Source organism: Protopterus annectens, chromosome 14.part0 (assembly GCF_019279795.1).
Source record: "Protopterus annectens isolate FY-2018-M chromosome 14.part0, PAN1.0, whole genome shotgun sequence".
In the NCBI taxonomy this organism is placed as follows: Eukaryota; Metazoa; Chordata; order Ceratodontiformes; family Protopteridae; genus Protopterus; species Protopterus annectens.
Window position 1 is genome coordinate 774,379,100 of NC_056748.1, and position 19,259 is coordinate 774,398,358.

General features: G+C 43.6%; 1 protein-coding gene across 2 annotated transcripts in view; it reads left to right on the top strand.

Annotated features, from left to right (window-relative positions):
* The window catches only part of PARG (poly(ADP-ribose) glycohydrolase), a 2,766,579-nt gene that overhangs the window by 1,692,391 nt on the left and 1,054,929 nt on the right, over positions 1-19,259 (top strand). For both annotated transcript variants that reach the window (XM_044056515.1, XM_044056516.1), the window contains exon 11: positions 17,882-17,942. In XM_044056515.1, coding sequence (XP_043912450.1) covers positions 17,882-17,942 — 61 coding nt within the window. The remainder of the gene's footprint in view (positions 1-17,881; positions 17,943-19,259) is intronic.

Here is a 19,259-nt window from a genome sequence, read left to right on the forward strand (position 1 = left end):
GTTAGCCAGGTTCACAGAGGTATGGTCTACCATCACAGACGACAAATGGGTGCTCAGTATAGTAAACCAAGGTTACAAGTTTCATTTTCACACCTTCCCTGTTCTGCAAGGGTACCCAGACATACCCAGAACTCTCAGGGCAGAGGTAGAAATTCAAATTTCTTCTCTACTGACTATGGGGGCTATAGAGCCAGTTCCTGCAAATCAGGCAGGCCTAGGTTTTTATTCAAGACTTTTTCTGGTACCCAAGAAATGGGGCACCTGGCACCCTATTCTGGATCTGTCTATTCTAAACTCTTTTCTGGTGATTCCCAAATTCAAGATGCTCACCCTTCGACAGTTACTACCAATGCTGGGCAAGGATTCAAGGCTGGTAACTTTGGATCTTAAGGAGACTTATCTGCACATCCCAATAAGAGAAAGTTGCAGGCAGTTCCTTCCCTTCAGGGCTGGGGAACAACATTTTCAATTCTCTGCACTGCCCTTTGGCTTATCTACTGCTCCCCGAGTTTTTACATAGTGCCTGGCTCCAGACATTGCTTTTTGCAGGCAGAGAAACATTCAGATTTATCCGTACCTGGACGGCTGTCTCATTCAACCAAACTCCCCAGAACAACTAGAAAAGGATTTGAATTTCGTGAAGAACATTCTCACCTCTTTGAGTTACACTCTCAATGAAAAGAAGTCAAAATTGGTTCCTACAAGAGAGATTGTTTTCCTGGGATCGAGTCTGGATACAGCCACCCTGATGGTATTCCTCCCTCAATAAAAGCAAGAAGATCTTTCGGCTTACTTCATGAACTTGGCAAGCATGACCCAGCTCTCTGCAAGGCAATTCCTGCAGGCACTGGGATTCATGGCTTCATGTATTTTGATGACCCCATATGCAAGGCTGCATATGAGAAAACGTCAATGGTACCTCAAGAATCTTTGGTGTCAACACACACAGGACTTAAACTTGATTCTTCCCCTAATTCCCTGTCTACAAATGGAGTAGCCTGTTCTCAGAACAAGGGTCTGCCTTTTCTGCCCACCACCTGCCAGCCAGACTCTCACCACAGACACCTCAGATGTTGCATGGGGGGGCTCATCTGGAAGGCAGGGGCATACAGGGGACTTGGAGCACCCAGCAGATTCATCTACACATAAACTTAAAAGAATTGATGGCAGTGCAGCAGCAGGCCTTGCTGGCTTTCAAGGACCTACTCTACCCTGGGACTTTGCTGATTAGGACAGACAATACCACAGTCATGTGGTACATCAACAAGCAGGGGGGGGACTCACTCTTACTCCTTGTGCAGACAAAGCATGAGACTATGGTCCATAGCAGCATCCATGGGCATACATCTAATAGCCCAATATCTTCCAGGGAGGCTAAACTCCTTGGCGGATCATTTGAGCAGACATGTTCTGAATCCTCATGAGTGGAAACTGAACAAGGTTATTTTCCATCGCATCACTCAGCATTGGGGCACCCCACAAGTGGATCTTTTCTCCTCACACACCAATCATCTCCTTCCAACCTTCTGCACCAGGAAGTTTCACAACAAAGCTTTGAGGGTGGATGCATTGTCCTTCCCATGGACACATCTCTCAGTTTATGCATTCCCTCCTCTGCCTCTTCATCTCAGAGTGATGCTAAAGATAAGGGACAAAAAAACAAAGGCTGTTCTGATAGCACCAGATTGGCCCAGGCAGCATTGGTATCCGCATCTTCCCAGATCTGTTGGTTCAGGAAGGGGGAAAGTTCCTTCATCCTCATCTTCAAACTCTGCATTTAACTGCCTGGCTAATACTTTAAATCATTCCCAACAGGTGGTTGAAGTTCATGAGGCCAGGAGGCCTAGCACTGGAAAATCCTATGCAGATAAATGGAAGAGATTTTGCTCTTGGATGCTGGCTAAAGGAGAAGACTCTTCTCATCCTTCTCTTTCCCTTATTCTTGATTACCTAGCAGGATTGCTTAATGGTGGACTTTCCTTTTCTTCAATCAAAATTCACGCTTCAGCAATTTCAGCTCATTGTTCTTTTGAGCAACCCATTTTTTCTCACCCTTGTTGAAGCAGTTCAACTCCTGCTCGGGGTCATAATTTTGTCCTGGGAGAAACTTACTCTGCATTTGAAGTTTCTATCCTGGAAGACTGCTTTTCTTTTGGCTATTACTTCAGCCAGAAAGGTATCGGAGCTGCAAGCCTTAATGGCAGTAGAATCTTTCATTATTTTTCATTCAGATTGGGGTTCTCTGAGCACTAATCCCTCCTTTATGCCTAAGATAGTTTCCAGTTTAACCCGTAACTAGTCTATTCATCTGCCTACATTTTTCAAAAATCCCCAGAATAAAGGGGAAAGGATTCTGCACTCTCTTGATGTGCATAGACAGCTGAGATTTTACTTAGACAGGTCTAAATTCTTTCGAAAATCTGAACAGTTGTTGGTTAGTTTTGCTCCTGGGGCTCAGGATAAAGCTATTTCAAAACAAACCATCTCCAAATGGATTGCTCATTGTATTCACTTTTGTTACCTGCAGCATGGGAAGGTTCCCCCTCAGGGTATTAGGACCCATTCTACTAGAGCAGCCTCTATCTCTGCAGCTTTTCTGAGAGGTGTGCCTACTAAAGACATTCTAGAAGCAGCTACTTGGTCGTCTGTCCATACTTTCACAAAGCATTACAATCTACCTTTGTTTTCTAAATCCAGGGCTGGTTTTGCTTATGCAGTTTTGCAGGGCCTTCTTAACAATCCTTAATCTGTGATCCTTCCTCCCTCCTTTGTCTTTTTCCTGAGCTTTGGGAATTAACCCATGTGTGAGGACTGCAACAGTGAAACACAAAGAACATAGTACAGTTGTGTACACTTATCATAAATATAGATGTTCGAGTGTATTCACTGTTGCAGTCCTGGTTTCCCACCCTCCATTCCTCCTTTTTTCCTAAAGCACAGACTACATATTTTTAGTATGACATGTGTCCAGGGTGCTTCCTTCCTGGGTTAGCCTTCTTTTGGGGGCTCCTGACAGTTAAGGCAAGACAAACTGAGGAAAAGGCATCAGCTGCCTCCCTTTATACCTGACGTTCTGACATCAGTTTTACAGCCGATGGCAGCCGATGTCATATACCAAGGACTCTGGTATTCGGGCCGACTGAGGGCTACCAGGAGCCGGATGACCCATATGTGAGGACTGCAACAGTGAATACACTTCAACATCTGCATTTATGGTAAGTGTACACAACCGTACTTAATGTGTTTTCATACTTTTTGGGTTTCGAACTTCCTGGTTTGATATTACATCGTTCAAACTCCTGTGAGTTTGACGATGTAATATAGACCTGATGACGCCTAGGAGTTTTGTGCTAGGTACAATGTCGATGGTGGTACCATTTAGGGATTGAATGGTGAAGTTCTGTTTTTGTAGGGGTGTGGACTTTTTGGTGGCATAGATTGCTAGTTTGGTTTTGTTGGGATTCAGGGCAAGGTAATTATTAGACATCCAAATTTCAGTGGAGGTGAGGGCGTTTTGGGTGAGTTGGTGTAGTTCTGAGGAGTTGTTTGCAGTGCAGATGATAGTGGAGTCATCTGTGTACTGGATGACTGAGCCTTAAGAGAGAGTGGTGTGGAAGTTGTTGATAAATATGCTAAACAGAAGTTGGCCTAAAATGGAGCCTTGAGGAACATCAATGGTGGTGTTTAGGAAAGGGGAGTAAGAGTTCTCCCATTTAGTTGATTGTTGCCTGTTAGTGAGGTAATTAGTGACCCAGTTTAGAGTTTGAGGTGAGGTATCTATGTTAGAGAGTTTTGTTAGAAGGAGAGGTGGGATGTAGTATCGATAGCTTTAGAAAGATCAAGAAATAGTGAAGATACGATTTTACCAGCGTCACAAGCTCAGTTGACAGTGTGCATGAAGGATATGAGAGCAGTGATGGTACTATGTCCTGGCCTGAATCTGTGTTGGCTGGGGGAGAGGATGTGGTTGTGAGTCAGATGGTGAAGAAGTTGAGAATGAATACATTTTTCCAGAATCTTAGAGATGGGTGATAGTATAGCAATGGGGCGGAAGTTGGTGGTGTCTGTGTTGGGGGGCCTACCTTGTGTTGAGGGAGGATATAAGCTATTTTACAGATGATGGGCATATAGTATTCTTGGATAGGTCTGTTGAGAAGTATGCTGATAGGGTAAGCAATTGAGGTGGCTGAGATTTGCAGTTATTTGGCAGGTATATTTTCAGGGGCATTTGTGCATGGTTTGAGTTTTAGAAACAATTTTTTAATAGTCGAGGTGGGTATAGGTGACAGAGTAAAGTTGGGAATAGATGGTGTACTGGAGTTAGCTGTGGAAAGGTCTGTGGCGGGCAGGTTAGTCTTGGGAACGGTAGCGGATGTTCATCGTGCATACAGCTGCAGTCATAACAGATGGGTTCTCCTGCCGTCAGGTGGGTCCTCGGTCGGCCGAATTCCAAAGTCTAGGTCTCGTCGCTTTCCCTGGCAGCGTCAACGACACAGTGTGTAAGAGACAAGCGACGCCATTTTCTTCAGTCTTTGTAGCGGCGGTGCCCGAAGCAGAAGCAGTTCGCAAGTGCCGGTCGGCCAGCTCCTGAAATTACGAAGATTTGTAAACTGAAGTCTTCTTTAAAGCTAAGTACCCCGTTGGGGAAACTTTTCTTGCCTCAGACCGATGTCAGACAAAGTTAACAATTGTATTTCTTGTGGGAAGCAAATACCGCATAAGGATTTCCATTCCCTCTGTATACCTTGTTTAGGCCCAGACCACGACGTCCCGGGCTGTCGCTTTTGTGCTACTTTCAATAAACGCCCAGCACTTTTTTGGTAAAGCTTTTGATTATAAAATGTCGTCAGAGACTCCGACTACCATTTTGTCCAGAAAATGCAAGGACAAAGACCGACACGTGAGGTCCGCGGCCTCCACCGACACCACGCCAAAACTGGCTACACGTGGTCCGGTTCTCAGCGAGGCACCTACGCAGCCCCTAACTACCGACGACACTTCTCTGCCGGTGTCTTCTGTAACCAAGACCGCAGGTACCTCGGCCCATACCCTGACTACAGCTACCGAAGCCACTGTGAGTGTTGAGCCTCTTAATGTGGACAGGTCCACTTCCGCCCATGGTGTCTTCAGACCCTCATCTTCCTTTTCCATAAAGGCCTTTACTAAGTCCAAATCAGCCATGCATCCCAAGAGGCCTGTTGCACAGGGCCCATCTCCAGGTCCCATGCCTAAAAAGCAGAGGCTCAAAATGGCTGAGGATTTAATTACTCTTATCAGGGGTTCCCAACCCCCTCCGGACAAGAGACCCAGAGTGGAGGAAGATTCTCCCTCTTCTGACCAGGGCCCCATTATTTCAGAACATTCTGATGAAGAGGCTTTCGCACTATTACTCCCTTTGAAGATTCTTATGCAGAGCAGTCCATTCCTTCTGTATCTCCCCAGAGGATTTTTCTTCGGGAAACCTTGCATACCTTGAGGGAACACTTCCATTGGGAAGGCCAAGATTTTTCAGATACCAAGAAAAGACTTGGGGAATTTCTTTTGCTACCTCAGCACAGACCTCTGGCGATTCCTCCTGTCCTGGACATACTTGATGATGTTTACTCGGAGGCTTGCCTTAATCCGGATTCCCTGCCTCCTGCCCCAGTCAAGCCTGATAGGTACTACAGAGTTCCTAACTCACACCAATTTCTTTACAAAAGCCATAATGCTGACCCTGAAACCATTTCTCAAGGCCCCAAGGGAATGAAGGCCTGTACTGCTAAGAATCCATTACCTTCAAGAGAGTCTAGATCCTTAGAAAGGTGGGGAAAAAAGGTATATACCTCGACCACCCTAGCCATGAGGGCCTTAAATTGTCAGTTCCATATGCTTAAATATCAGCAGTTACTGTTATCACAATTAAGGAATAAAATGTCACAACCTGAACAACCAGATTTGAAGGAGTTGCAGGATATGATGCATAGTGCAGAACAAGTGAGTAAACACACATTACAATGTGGCTATGATGCTCTAGAGGCCTCAAGTAGAGCTGCTGTTACAGGATCAGTCATTCGTAGACATGCCTGGCTTAGGGAACAAACCTTGCCTGATCATGTTAAAGCTAAACTACTAGATGCTCCTTTACAAAAGGATGTATTATTTGGTACTAATGCTGAGGAGATACTACGGAAAATGGAAGAAAAAGCTAAATCTATGCAAACTGTCAAAGCTTTTCTACAGGTATAACCACCACGTTTTAGCAGAAATTGGCCTTCAAAAAAACTGGCCCTTTCCAGCCACGGACAAGCCCCAAAGAGGTAGATACAAGTGCACAAGGGGCAGAGGACAATCTCAAGGATCATATAGAGGCAGACAATGGCAAACTCCAGCACCAAGAGGTGGCGAAGACAGTGCACAACAATACAGGAAACAAACCCAATGACTTTCCCCTTTGCATGCCAAGCAAGTCTCAGCTGGCAGCACCCTTGGGAGGAAAACTGGCATTATTTAAAAAAAATTGGCATATTATCACAACAGACAAATGGATCCTGGACATTATAAACAGACGCTACAGATTTCATTTTCACACTCTACCAAAAATGAGAGGCATGCCGAACCTGCCACACAATCAAAGGGCAGAGGCTCAAATACAAATTTCAAAGCTCATGGACATGAAAGCTATTCAAGAGGTACCTACTCATGAACAAGGTCAAGGTTTTTATTCCAGACTATTCCTGGTACCAAGGAAGGGAACCGATTGGAGACACATTTTGGACTTATCCATCCTAAACACATTTCTACTAAAATTCAAGATGCTCACCTTACAGCAGCTTCTTCCCATGCTGGGCAAGGAGTCTTGGCTGGTAACATTGGACCTCAAGGAGGCATACCTGCATGTCCCAATCAGACAAAACTGCAGAAGATACCTCAGATTTCTTGCAGGTTCAATCCACTATCAATTCTCTGCATTGCCCTTTGGCTTATCTACTGCGCCCAGAGTATTCATGAAATGCCTGGCATCAGTAATTGCCTACTGTAGACTTCAAGGGATACAAATTTACCCTTATTTGGATGATTGCCTGATCCAAGCAGACAGCAAACACATACTTCTGGAACATCTGGCTTATGTAACATGGTTATTGAATTCTCTGGGATACACAGTCAACAAAGAGAAATCCAGGCTAACACCATCTCAGAAAATAATTTTCCTGGGTGCCAACTTGGACACAAACACCCAGATGGCCTATCTTACCAGAAAACAGGGCAACTAACTCAGTACTTCAAAATACTAGCAAATTGTACCAGGCTAACTGCAAGGAAAATCCTGCAGGCTCTGGGCTTCATGGCATCTTGCATTCTTCTAATCCCATGTGAAAAGTTGCATATGAGGAAACTTCAATGGTACCTAAAAAAAACTATGGTCTCAACACAGCCACAGTTTGGAAACAATAATACCACTAATCCCATGTTTGCAAAAGGAATTTCTATGGTGGGCCCAAGCATGCCAAACAAACACAGGTCTACCATTCTGCAAGCCTCAAGCAAATCAAGTCATCACAACAGACGCTTCATACTACGCCTGGGGGGCACACATGACGGACAGGTGCATTCAGGGCAAATGGTCCCAAAAAGAAAAGCACCTTCACATCAATCAAAAGGAAATGCTAGCAGTGATAAATGCAATTACAGCTTTCAAGGACCTCCTGCATCCAGGGCAATTATTGATAAGAACAGACAACACCACAGTAATGTGGTACATAAACAAACAAGGAGGAACACATTCATACCCCCTGTGCAGGCTGGCCATGTCACTTTGGAACTGGAATGGCAAATCGAACTTCAAGCACAATACCTGCCAGGTTTGGAAAACACGCTGGCAGACAATCTAAGCAGAAATGTGACAGACCCACACGAATGGAAGTTGCATCCTCAAGTGTTTACAAAGATAATCCAAGCGTGGGGAAGGCCAGACATAGATCTCTTTGCCTCCCACAGGAATCATCAATTGACAAAATTCTGCTCAAGGACATTCCATTCAAAGGCCTGGAGAGTGGACGCCCTTTCTTTCAGTTGGGCAGCACGGACAGTTTACGCCTTCCCACCTTTGCCTCTTCTGCCCAAGGTGCTCTTGAAAGCAAGAGCAGACAGACCGAAGATGATACTGATCGCTCCAGAGAGGCCAAGACAACACTGGTATCCATCCTGAGGAGCCTAACACATTCTCCTCCCTGGACCCTACCTCTAATGCCTCTTCTACTGACTCAGCACAGCTACAAAACTCTTCACAGTCAGCTGAAAACACTCAATCTGGCTGCATGGAAAATTCCTTAACACCACAACAGACCCTACTCTCCAAGGAGGTCCAGGATGTCATTTTGGAGGCCAGAAGGCCATCTACTAGAAAGGCTTACTCCGCAAAATGGAAACGGTTTTGCACTTGGAATGAGAAAAAAGGCCAGGATCCTAGAAAACTGAATTTACCTCAGATATTACAGTATCTAGCTGAGCTGTTGAACAGTGGACTTTCATTTTCCTCCATCAAAATCCATGCCTCAGCCATTTCTGCTGAATACAACACTGATCCACCATTATTCTCCCACCCACTCTTAAGACAGTTCCTCAGAGGGGCTAAGAATATAAGACCTCCAAGGAAACAACCAATACCAGCCTGGGATCTTAATTACATTCTAGAAAAATTAACATTGCCTCCCTTTGAACCAGCTGCCTCAACAGATTTGCAGTATTTGTCCTGGAAAACAGCTTTCCTTCTGGCCATTACCTCAGCTCATAGGGTTTCGGAACTACAAGCCCTCATGGCTGTGCAGCCCTTTCTCATTTTCCATCAGGACAGGGTTTCCCTACGAACCAACCCGTCATTTATTCCTAAGGTAGTATCCAGGGTAGCTTTAAATCAGGCCATACACTTACCTACCTTTTACCCCAATCCTCAAAACAAAGGGGAAAGGCTGCTACATTCCTTAGACATCCATAGACAGCTACGTTACTATTTGGACAGAACAAAGCCTTTCAGGAAATCAGAACAACTCCTTGTGTCCTATGCTGTAGGAGCTCAAGGGAAGCCAATTTCCAAACAGACTATTTCAAAATGGATAGGCCACTGCATACGGTTTTGTTACTCCTTTCATGGTAAATCTGTACCTGCAGGCATCAGACCCCACTCCACAAGGGCCACATCTACCTCTGCAGCCTTCCTGAGAGGAGTCCCTACCAAAGATGTTTTGGAGGCAGCCACTTGGAGTTCTGTGCATACCTTCACTAAACACTACTACCTACCTTTATACTCCAAAACTAGAGCAGGCTTTGCCACTGCTGTGTTGCAGGGCATTCTGGCTCCTCCCAGTTCCACCTAGTGCCTACCACCCTGTGCGTAGCTTTGGGATTCTACCCATCTGTTGTGACTGCAGCTGTATGCACGATGAACATAGTACAGTTTTGTACTTACCATAAATGTAGATGTTCGAGTGCTAATACAGCTGCAGTCCAGGTTTCCATCCCTCCTTCCCCTCTGGGTACAGACCTAGTGGCTAACTCATCATCTCACAACTTGATTGGGTTATCCTTCTATGGTGTATTTGCTTGCAACTACTGTTTTTTGATTATATTGCAATGCATGATTATATATCATATATATATATATATATATATATATATATATATATATATATTTTTTTTTTTTTTTAATATATATATTTTGCCTTCCTTCTGGGGGCACCTGACATCTGGGGCAAGAAAGACTGAAGAAAATGGCGTTGGCTGTGTCTTATATACCCCTGTCGCACGCCGTCAGAGAAAAAGCGGACACACCGACGCCGCAGAAAAAAAGCGACACAACCGACGCTGACCTAGACTTTGGAATTCGGCCGACCGAGGACCCTCCTGACGGCAGGAGAACCCATCTGTTATGACTGCAGCTGTATTAGCACTCGAACATCTACATTTATGGTAGGTACAAAACTGTACTTTAGATTTACACAGACGCCTCAGATCTAGGATGGGGATTGGCCATGGGCTCTCTAAGAGTACAGGGCACTTGGTCAGACAGGAGCATATGAGTGTCAGGGAGATGAGAGTAATTCTACTGGCCCTGAAAACTTTCCAACATACCCTGAAGCAGGGCCCCCTAAAATTGTTCACAGACAACTACAGTTCTGTGGTATGTGAACAAACAGGGGGGAACAAAGTCTTACTTGCTATGCAGACTAGCTGTCCAAGTGTGGGAGCTTGTGGCCCAGCAGGTGGTCACTCTGCAGGCAGTATATATCCCTTCAGATCAGAACACCCAGGCAGACACCTTAAGCAGGTCCATGTCACAGTCCCATGAATGGATGCTCCACAGGGATGTGTTCTTGGACATAATCCACAAATGGGGTGCATGCCAGATAAATCTGTTTGCTTCCCCTCTGAACAGGCAACTTCCATTATTTTGCATCAGTCTACCCAGTCCCTTGGCAAGGGCAATGGATGCCTTTTCAATCTCCTGGAAGGGGATGTTTCTATATGCATTCCTCCCTTCCCACTTTTTCAGAAAATCCAGCAGGACAAACCAAATATTTTGTTGGTGACTCCCTTTTGGCCAAGACAACATTGGTTCCCCCTCCTTCTGCATTTAGCCAGGGGCAATCACCATAAGTTACCCCACAGAGTGGACCTTCTCACACAGGACAAGGGATCCCCTTAATCCATGCTAACTGACTGTCGTTGAACCTTACCCTGTGGGTGATAGAAGTTTGATCCCTTACAGGCACCTTTATAATGAGGAAGTGCTGACAGTCCTGCAGGAGGCCAGAAAACCTAATACTAGGAGATTTTATTTGTTGAAGTGGAAAAGATTCTCCATGTGGTGTCTACAAAGGCAGTTAGACCTCTTTCAGGGTGATGTCCCCTTGGTACTGTCATACCTGTGTGAATTATTGCAGACAGGGTTGGCATGCTCCTCTGTTAAGGCCCACCTTGCTGCTATTTCAGCTTGTCTGCCTCTAGATCACTCTTTGGCATCTCGATTGCCTGCAAAGTTATTCCTAAAGGGAGTGCTGCATCTCCGGCCCCCCAGAAATCCCATTCCACCACCACGGGACCTGAACTATTTTTTTAGAGAAATTCATAGTGGCCCCCTTTTGAACCAGCTACTAAAGGCCTCACTGAAACACTGCACTTAGAAAACTGTGCTTCTGGTAGCCTTGATATCAGCCAGAAGAGTGTCAGAGCTACAGGCAGTCATACCTGTTTCCCCTTTGCTCACCTTCCACAAGGACAGAGTAACCCTTAGGATCAGTTATTCCTTCATGCCCAAAGTGGTCAATGATTTCTCCTTAAACAAAGCTATTCATCTCCCCATCTTCTTCCCTCATCCACAGAATGACAGAGAAAGAGTTTTACACTCCCTTGATGTTCACAGACAACTTAGATTTTACCTTGACAAGACCAAGTCTATCAGGAAACCAGAACAGTTGTGTGCCTTCTTTCACCCCAGGGTTCTGGGGAAAGCATTGACAGAGCAGACTGTTTCTGCCTGGATGTCCAGGGTAATTTCCTTCTGCTACTCATACCATGGTAAATCCTTAGGATCCGAAATTAAGGCTCATTCCACAAGAGCTATGCTTCATCTGGAGCCTTCTTTAAAGGGCTGGACACTGCCTCCATTTTAGAAGTAGCTACATGGACCTCTGTCCACTTCTTTACCAAACATTGCAAATTGGACCATGTTTCCAAATCAAGGGCAGGATTTGGTAGGGCAGTCCTCCATGGATTCCTAGAAAACAGTTCCAAGCCTCCACCCTCTTCTTCCCTTTGAGCTTTGGCATTCACCCAAGAGTTTGTAATACTGCAATATGAGAATATAAGGGCATAGAATAGTTGTGTAAAATCTTACCATAACCATAGATGTCCTTCTCTTCCATGTTGCAGTATTTCTTTCCTCCCTCCTTTCCCCTTCTTCACTAAACTGTCCCTCCTTGAATGGCACTGGACTAATACACTTATCCTGGGGCTGTGGAGTGACTGGGGAGCTCAGATGTTCTTCGTGTTTCACTTTTGCAGTCATAGGGTAATCTGCTGGCAGGTTGCCCTCAGTCGGCCTGAATAACAAAGTCTTGGGTCCTGCATCGGTTGCTGTCTCGTCTTCCATGATGTCAGGGGTATAAAACATGCAACCAACGCCAGAAGCAGTTCGCAAGTGCCGGTCGGCCGACTCCTGAAATTTTCGTTTTTGAGTTTCAGAACCGAAGTCTTCAAACTTAAGCAACATACCCCGTTGGGGAAACTTTTTCTCGCTCCTTACCGATGTCAGTAAAAGTTAATAATTGCATTACTTGTGGGAAGCAAATACCTCATAAGGATTTTCATTTGTACTGTATTCCTTGCCTAGGCCCTGATCACAACGTGCTTTGCTGTCGGTTTTGTGCTAAATTTAACCAACGCACTATTAAGCATCAGTATATTTTTGCTTCAAAATATTTTGGTTCAAGATTTAACTACCCTGAATTGTTGTCTGTTAGCAATCCGACTACCGGAGTTCACAAAAAACGCAAGGAAAAAGACAGAGACAGACTGTCGAGGTCCAAAACCGACAACGAAGCTTCTCCTAAGCCAGTCGCCGGTACTCAGTGAGGTGCTTTTGCATCCCCTGATACCTGCTACTTTAGAGTCGCAAGCCTCTACTGAGACCCATTCGGAGTCCGGTATGCCGCGAGATTTGCAAAGTATTGAACCTGCGGATGTCTCTCCCTTGGAAGGGTCTGGAGCTGCTGAGCAGGCACCGGCTTCTGAGGGTGTTTTCAGGCCTCAACATTTCTATATTAAACCGACGCCATCAACAAAAATAAGATCAAAAACAACTTCTATTACTAAAAAACCGAAGCATGAGCCACGTGCTCAGGCCCCTATGCCTAAAAAATCAATGATCAAAATGGCTGAGGATTTAATTACCATGATCAGGGGTTCCCAACCCCCCTCCCACTAACAGGCCTAGGCAAGGCATTGATTATGAATCTTCAGATCAGGTTTCCATTTCTTCCGAATCCATTTCTGATAAGGAATTTCTATTCCACCTTATGAGGTTTCTGATGCAGAGGAATCCATCCCATCTGCATCTCCTCCTGAGGATTACTCTTTTGGAGAGACTTTGCATACTTTAAGGGAACATTTTCACTGGGAGAGTCAGGACTTCTCTGAATCAAAAAAGAGGCTTAGGAATGTCCTCCTTCTTCCTCAGCATAGGCCTTTGGCAAAACCTCCTGTAGTAGACATTGTTGATGTGTTTTCGGAATCAAGCATGGCTCCTGATTCTCTGCCTCTGGCTCCTAGTAAGCCAGACTGATATTACAGGGTTCCTGACTCCCACAAATTTAATTTCAAAAATCTTGCTGCTGATCCTGAGACTATTTCTCAGGGTCCCAAGGGTGTTAAGGCTTCTACAGCCAAAAATCCTACCCCTTCTGATAGAGATCCCAGGGCACTGGATAGATGGGGTAAGAAGGTTTATACGTCTGCAACCTTGGCAGTCAGGGCTTTAAACTGCCAGTTTCATATGCTTAAATATCAACAGCATGTTATGGGCTGACTGAAACAAAAAAATGATGTTGATTTCTGATTGCGTGGAAAATAGAGTTACAGGATTTATTGCATTCAGCAGAACAGGTTGGAAAGCATACTTTGCAATGTGGTTTTGATTCCTTGGAGGCCTCTTGCAGGGCTGCCATAACTGGATCTGTGATAAGAAGGCATGCTTGGCTCAAGGAGCAAAATCTGCCTGATCATGTAAAAGCTAAATTGTTGGATGCCCCTTTGCAGCATGATAACCTGTTTGGTAATAAGGCAGAAGAGGTTTTAAAGAAAATGGAAAACAAAGCTAAATCTATGCAACTGTGAAAGATTTCTTGCAAGTGCAGCCACCCAGGTTCAGTAGGCACTGGCCTACTAAAAATTGGTCCTTTCCTGTGTCCAACAGAGCCAGTGCCTTCACCTCCAAATCTGGAGGTAACAAAGCACAACCCTACAATAAAGTCTCAGTGACTTTCCTCTACCTTCTCCAAGCACTTATCTTTTGGCAGCCCCCTTGGAGAGAAAACTAGTACTTCATGCTCAAAATTGGCAGTTAATTACCCAGGACAAGTGGGTATTAAACTTAGTATCCCAGGGGTACAGATTTAATTTCCATACTTTGCCAGATCTGTCACAAAACCAGTGGGCAGAGGCCCAGAAAAAAGCCATGTCCCTCATGGATATGGGGGCTATTCAACCGGTACCAGAAAAGGAAAAAGGACAAGGATTTTATTCAAGACTTTTCCTGGTACCCAGAAAAGACAAATCATGGTGTCCAATACTGGACTTATAGATTCTGAACACGTTCCTGGACATTCCAAAATTCAAAATGCTGACTTTACAACAGCTACTGCCTATGCTAGGCAAGAATGCCTGGTTAGTAACTCTAGACTTAAAAGAGGCATACCTGGATATCCCAATAAGGGAATCTTGCAGAAGATACCTCCGCTTCAAAGGAGGTTTTTTGCATTACCACTTCTCTGCACTGCCCTTTGGCTTATCTACTGCACCCAGGGTTTTTACAAAGTGCCTGGCACCAGTAATTGCATTCTGCAGACAAAGAAACATTCAAATTTATCCTTATCTGGACGATTGTCTCATTCAGGCAGAGGACAAGGACACTCTTCTTCAACATCTGGCGTTTGTAAAAAGGCTTCTAGCGTGCCTAGGGTACACCATAAACGAAAAGAAATCACAGCTGGTACCCTCTCAAATAATTACATTCCTGGGTGCAAGCTTGAATACAACTGCCCAGATGGCTTACCTCATGCCAGACAAACAAATGCAATTGACAACATACTTCAAACAAATGGCAACAAAAACCCAGTTATCTGCAAGACAAATTCTGCAGGCTTTGGGGTTCATGGCATCCTGCATTCTACTAATTCCATATGCGAGGCTGCATATGAGGAAACTTCAGTAGTACCTAAAAAGTTTATGCTGTCAACATTGTCACAGCCTGGAAAAAATGATTCCTCTCATTCCCTACCTACAACAGGAGTTTCTTTGGTGGGCAGAGACATGTCACCAAAACACGGGACTGTCATTCACTCTCCCTCCTGCCACCCAAACCCTAACTACAGACGCATCAGACTATGCTTGGGGGGCCCACATGGCAGGGAGTTGCATTCAGGGCAAATGTAGTCCAAACCAAATGCATCTGCACATCAACCAGAAAGAAATGCTATCTGTTCAGAATGCTCTAACAGCCTTCAAGGACTTACTTCATCCAGGACAACTACTGATAAAGACGGACAACACCACAGTTATGTGGCACATAAACAAGCAGGGGGGTTCCCATTCCTACCCCCTTTGCAGACTAGCCATGGCCTTGTGGAACACAGCCTTGACTTGCCAAATACATCTTCAAGCTCAATTCCTGCCAGGAAAGCAAAATACTCTGGCAGATGACGTAAACAGAAATCTTATGGACCCGCACGAATGGAAACTGGATCCACAAATCTTCAGCATGTTAACACAGAAATGGGGAAGCCCAGACATAGATCTATTTGCTTCTTCCCAAAACTATCAGTTGGACAAATTCTGCACAAGAACTCATCACAAAAAAGCATGGAAAGTGGATGCTCTATCCTTCAGCTGGAAAACCCTATCAGTCTATGCCTTTCCCCCTCTGCCTCTACTCTCCAAGGTCTTACTTAAAAGTCAGACAGGAAAAAATAAAAATGATTCTAATTGCTCCAGACTGGCCTCACCAACACTGTACCCGCTTCTAAGGAATATGACACACCTTCTTCCATGGTACTGGTCTCAAACACCTCATCTATTGTCTCAGCAGAACTATCAAATTCTGCACACTCAGCTCCAAACTCTGAATCTTGCAGCATGGCTCATCAACTAATTCTTCAAACCACATCTCTCAGTAAACCTGTGATGGATGTCATTTTGGAAGCCAGAAGTCCTAGTACTAGAAAATCTTATGCTGATAAATGGAAGAGATTCTGTGTTTGGAGCCAAGCACAAGGAATAGACACAGCAAGGCCCAATATTCCTCAGATTTTACAATACTTAACTGAGAAGCTTGACAAGGGCCTATTTTTTTCTTCAATAAAAATCCATGCCTCTGCCATTTCGGCTCATTACAACACAGAGCCTCCCCTCTTTTCTCATCCATTGCTAAAACAGTATCTCAGAAGGGCCAAAAATTGAAGGCCTCCCAGGAGAGCACCAACTCCTGTATGGGACCTCAATTTACTCCATACCCCACTGTATTTTCCTTCTCATCATCTGTTGTGTAGTATCTGATCCTATCCCTTATATAAGCACCTACTCTGCATCAGTGCCTTGTATGTCCTTTTTAATTATTTTTATAATCCAGCACTAACATAGTCCTGTCTTGTTGTATTATTGAGCCATGTTTGGATTACTTCTGTTCTGTATGATTTTCCTGTTGTCACAAGCCTTTGCTCTAAAATTTAGTTCTTCCCATTATCATTTTTCATTCTTTTTTACTTACTCCATGCTTTTTTTTTTCCTGACCATCTGTGTTCCATTCATACCCTCCACACTCTTTCCTTTCCTGTTTATCTTTCAGCTGTACCTGCATCAGTTTCTTAATGAAAGAAGTTGACCTCTATAGCCACATTGTTTGGAATGTATATTACTGACCAGCATCACAGACTTTTTTAGTTTTGGCTAAATGGCATTTATTAGACATGTCTTTTTGTCCCCAAAGACGTATGGCAAGAAGTATTAGCAGACTGGGATCTGGTATGAGGTTATGGCCGTATCGCACAGTGTACGATTGGTATGACTACTGATTAATAGTTTAAAGTATTTAATTGTAACTCAAAGATATACTTAACTGAGCTGAAACACCTCACTGTGAAAGCAAGCTGCAGCACAAATATCATTATTAGAAAGATATGCAGATGAATTTTCTTCTGAGCCTGTACATTATTTTTGAATGGACAGCTTCCATAGAAAGCAGGCAAGGTGCATTTAGAAGAAAAAAAAAATGCATGCACTGTATGTTTCTGATCCAAGCACCCTGCCTCAGTGCAGATGAGGACTGGTGGATTCTGTGTAGGTAGTGCAGGGCAGAAGTGAGGTGACAAATTACTTAAAACTTTGAGCAGTGTGGGACATGATTATAAGATGAGAGGTAGTAGTTTACATAAAACTGGCGACAGCAGTGGATATACCTGAGTGGAGGATGGTGAAAGTTTTTTGTATAATATTACAAGTAGTTTAGAGCATGACTTCACTGGTGGATAGTGGATGAGGGGACTGAACTGCAAGTAAGGGAGGGGAATGGGATGGGTTATGTGTACTTTGTATAGCAATGCATCTGCTGTCCATGCTTCTAGCCAGGACATGCAGCAGAAGCTTCCAATGTGTCAGCAGTCTAATATACTAATGTATTTATTTACTGAATGCTGCAAAGACAAGTCCTTAAGGAATTTGGATGTGGATGTCATAGTGCTGCTATGCACAGTGCACAAAGGGTTGTACATGAATACCAGGTTGTGTATTTCATAGAGCACATTTCCAATATTATACCTGATAGATTATCAAGTAGTCATATTTATGTTAGAATAGTGTTTGCAAGTTGTTGATTGCTTTTAAAGTAATTGGTTAGATTTGCAAGCAGTTTAAATGTGCTTTAGGTTCATGGATTCATAGGCTGATAGCTGTGACTAGGCTAACTGCCCTAAGGAGAAATTTTAAGCCTAGACACCAACCCAAAGTCAGATTCAAATCCTGTACTTTGTGTCTATAAGGTAAAGACCTTAACCATTATGATCAAACCTACCCAGATTTTCATGCTTGTATGATTGCCAAAGCATGATAACTAATCATATCATTTATTCTTTTACAGTGCCCAAAGGATTGGTGACATTTACAAGACAAAGCCTAAAATCTTTCCCCTCATGGAAAGGGTAAGTGAAAATGTGATTCCTTATACAGTGCACTTGTAAATTTGCAATTGAAATCTGTAACCTAAAATTTGTGTGTTTAGTACATAAATTTAATTTGTGTTGTGAAATGAAAATACTACTACATGACTGAATGACTCAATGAAGCAGTGGTTAACAGTGTTACCTTTCAGTGCTTGGTTCTCCATTTTGGTTCTTGGCTGACATGCCTTCTGTGTGAATTCTACATGTACTCCTTATGTCTATGTAGTTTTCACTGAGTACATTGGTTTCCTCTCACATTACAAAGATGTGAGTGAAGAACTTGAAATTCTCCAAAGTGCTGTTAGATATGTGTGCAGGGTTTACCTTTATAATGGCGATCTCAAAAAGGTCGACCACGCTTCCGCAAACTCCGAAATGCAAACGTCCCGAATGATGAAAACCACATATGCGAATGGCTAAATCTTGCCCCCTTTTGACCCATGGTAGCGCTGGTGTGGAGGTGTGGCGTGGCCAGAAACGTCGAAATGCTCTGTTAATGTTGTTGAGTATTTGCCTCCACAAAACCACATTGATCCAGATCTTTCAATTTTGGCATCAGTTTTGCCATTCTTTTAGCCATTATAGACATGAACACTTTATAGTCATAGTTTAGTATTGAAATGGGTCTGTATGAAGCTGGAGCCGATGGATCTTTACCTACTTTAGGTATTACAGCTATGATGTCTTTCTTCCAGGATGTTAGTGCTTTTCCTCCTTTTAAAATACTGTTAAACAAAACCATCCATATGTTATTTTTTCCCTCCTAGCCTCCAAACTTCCACAAAAACACCATCTATTCCTGGGGATTTTCCTAGAGATTGGTTATGAATCACAATTTTTATCTCATCTCCTCCTATCTTAACCATTAGTAATTGAGCCTCATCTATCTCTAACCTTGGCATATTTAATTCTTCTATAAACATTTCCATTTCTATTGTTTCCTGATTTCCATATTTCTCTCCTTTATACAGATTTTCTTAGAATTTCTGAAATATTTCTAATTCCTTTACAGGATCTCTTGTTACTTTCCTTGTTATAGACTCGCTAAGCTTGGAGACAGCCCTTTCTACTTCCTGTTGCCAGAGTCGTTGTGCTAAAAAGTTTTTGTGCTGTAGTGTTACCATCAAAAAACAGTTGCTTAACAGCAGTCTTTCTAAACTCGTGTATATTATTGAGGTAGTCCCTTATTTTCTGTGTAGCATTCTGCAGTTGATCCTCTTCTTGTGCTCTGAGATTCCCCCTATTCTGCAATATTTTATCCTTTGTCAGTCCTGCTAAATAATTCTTAATTCCACC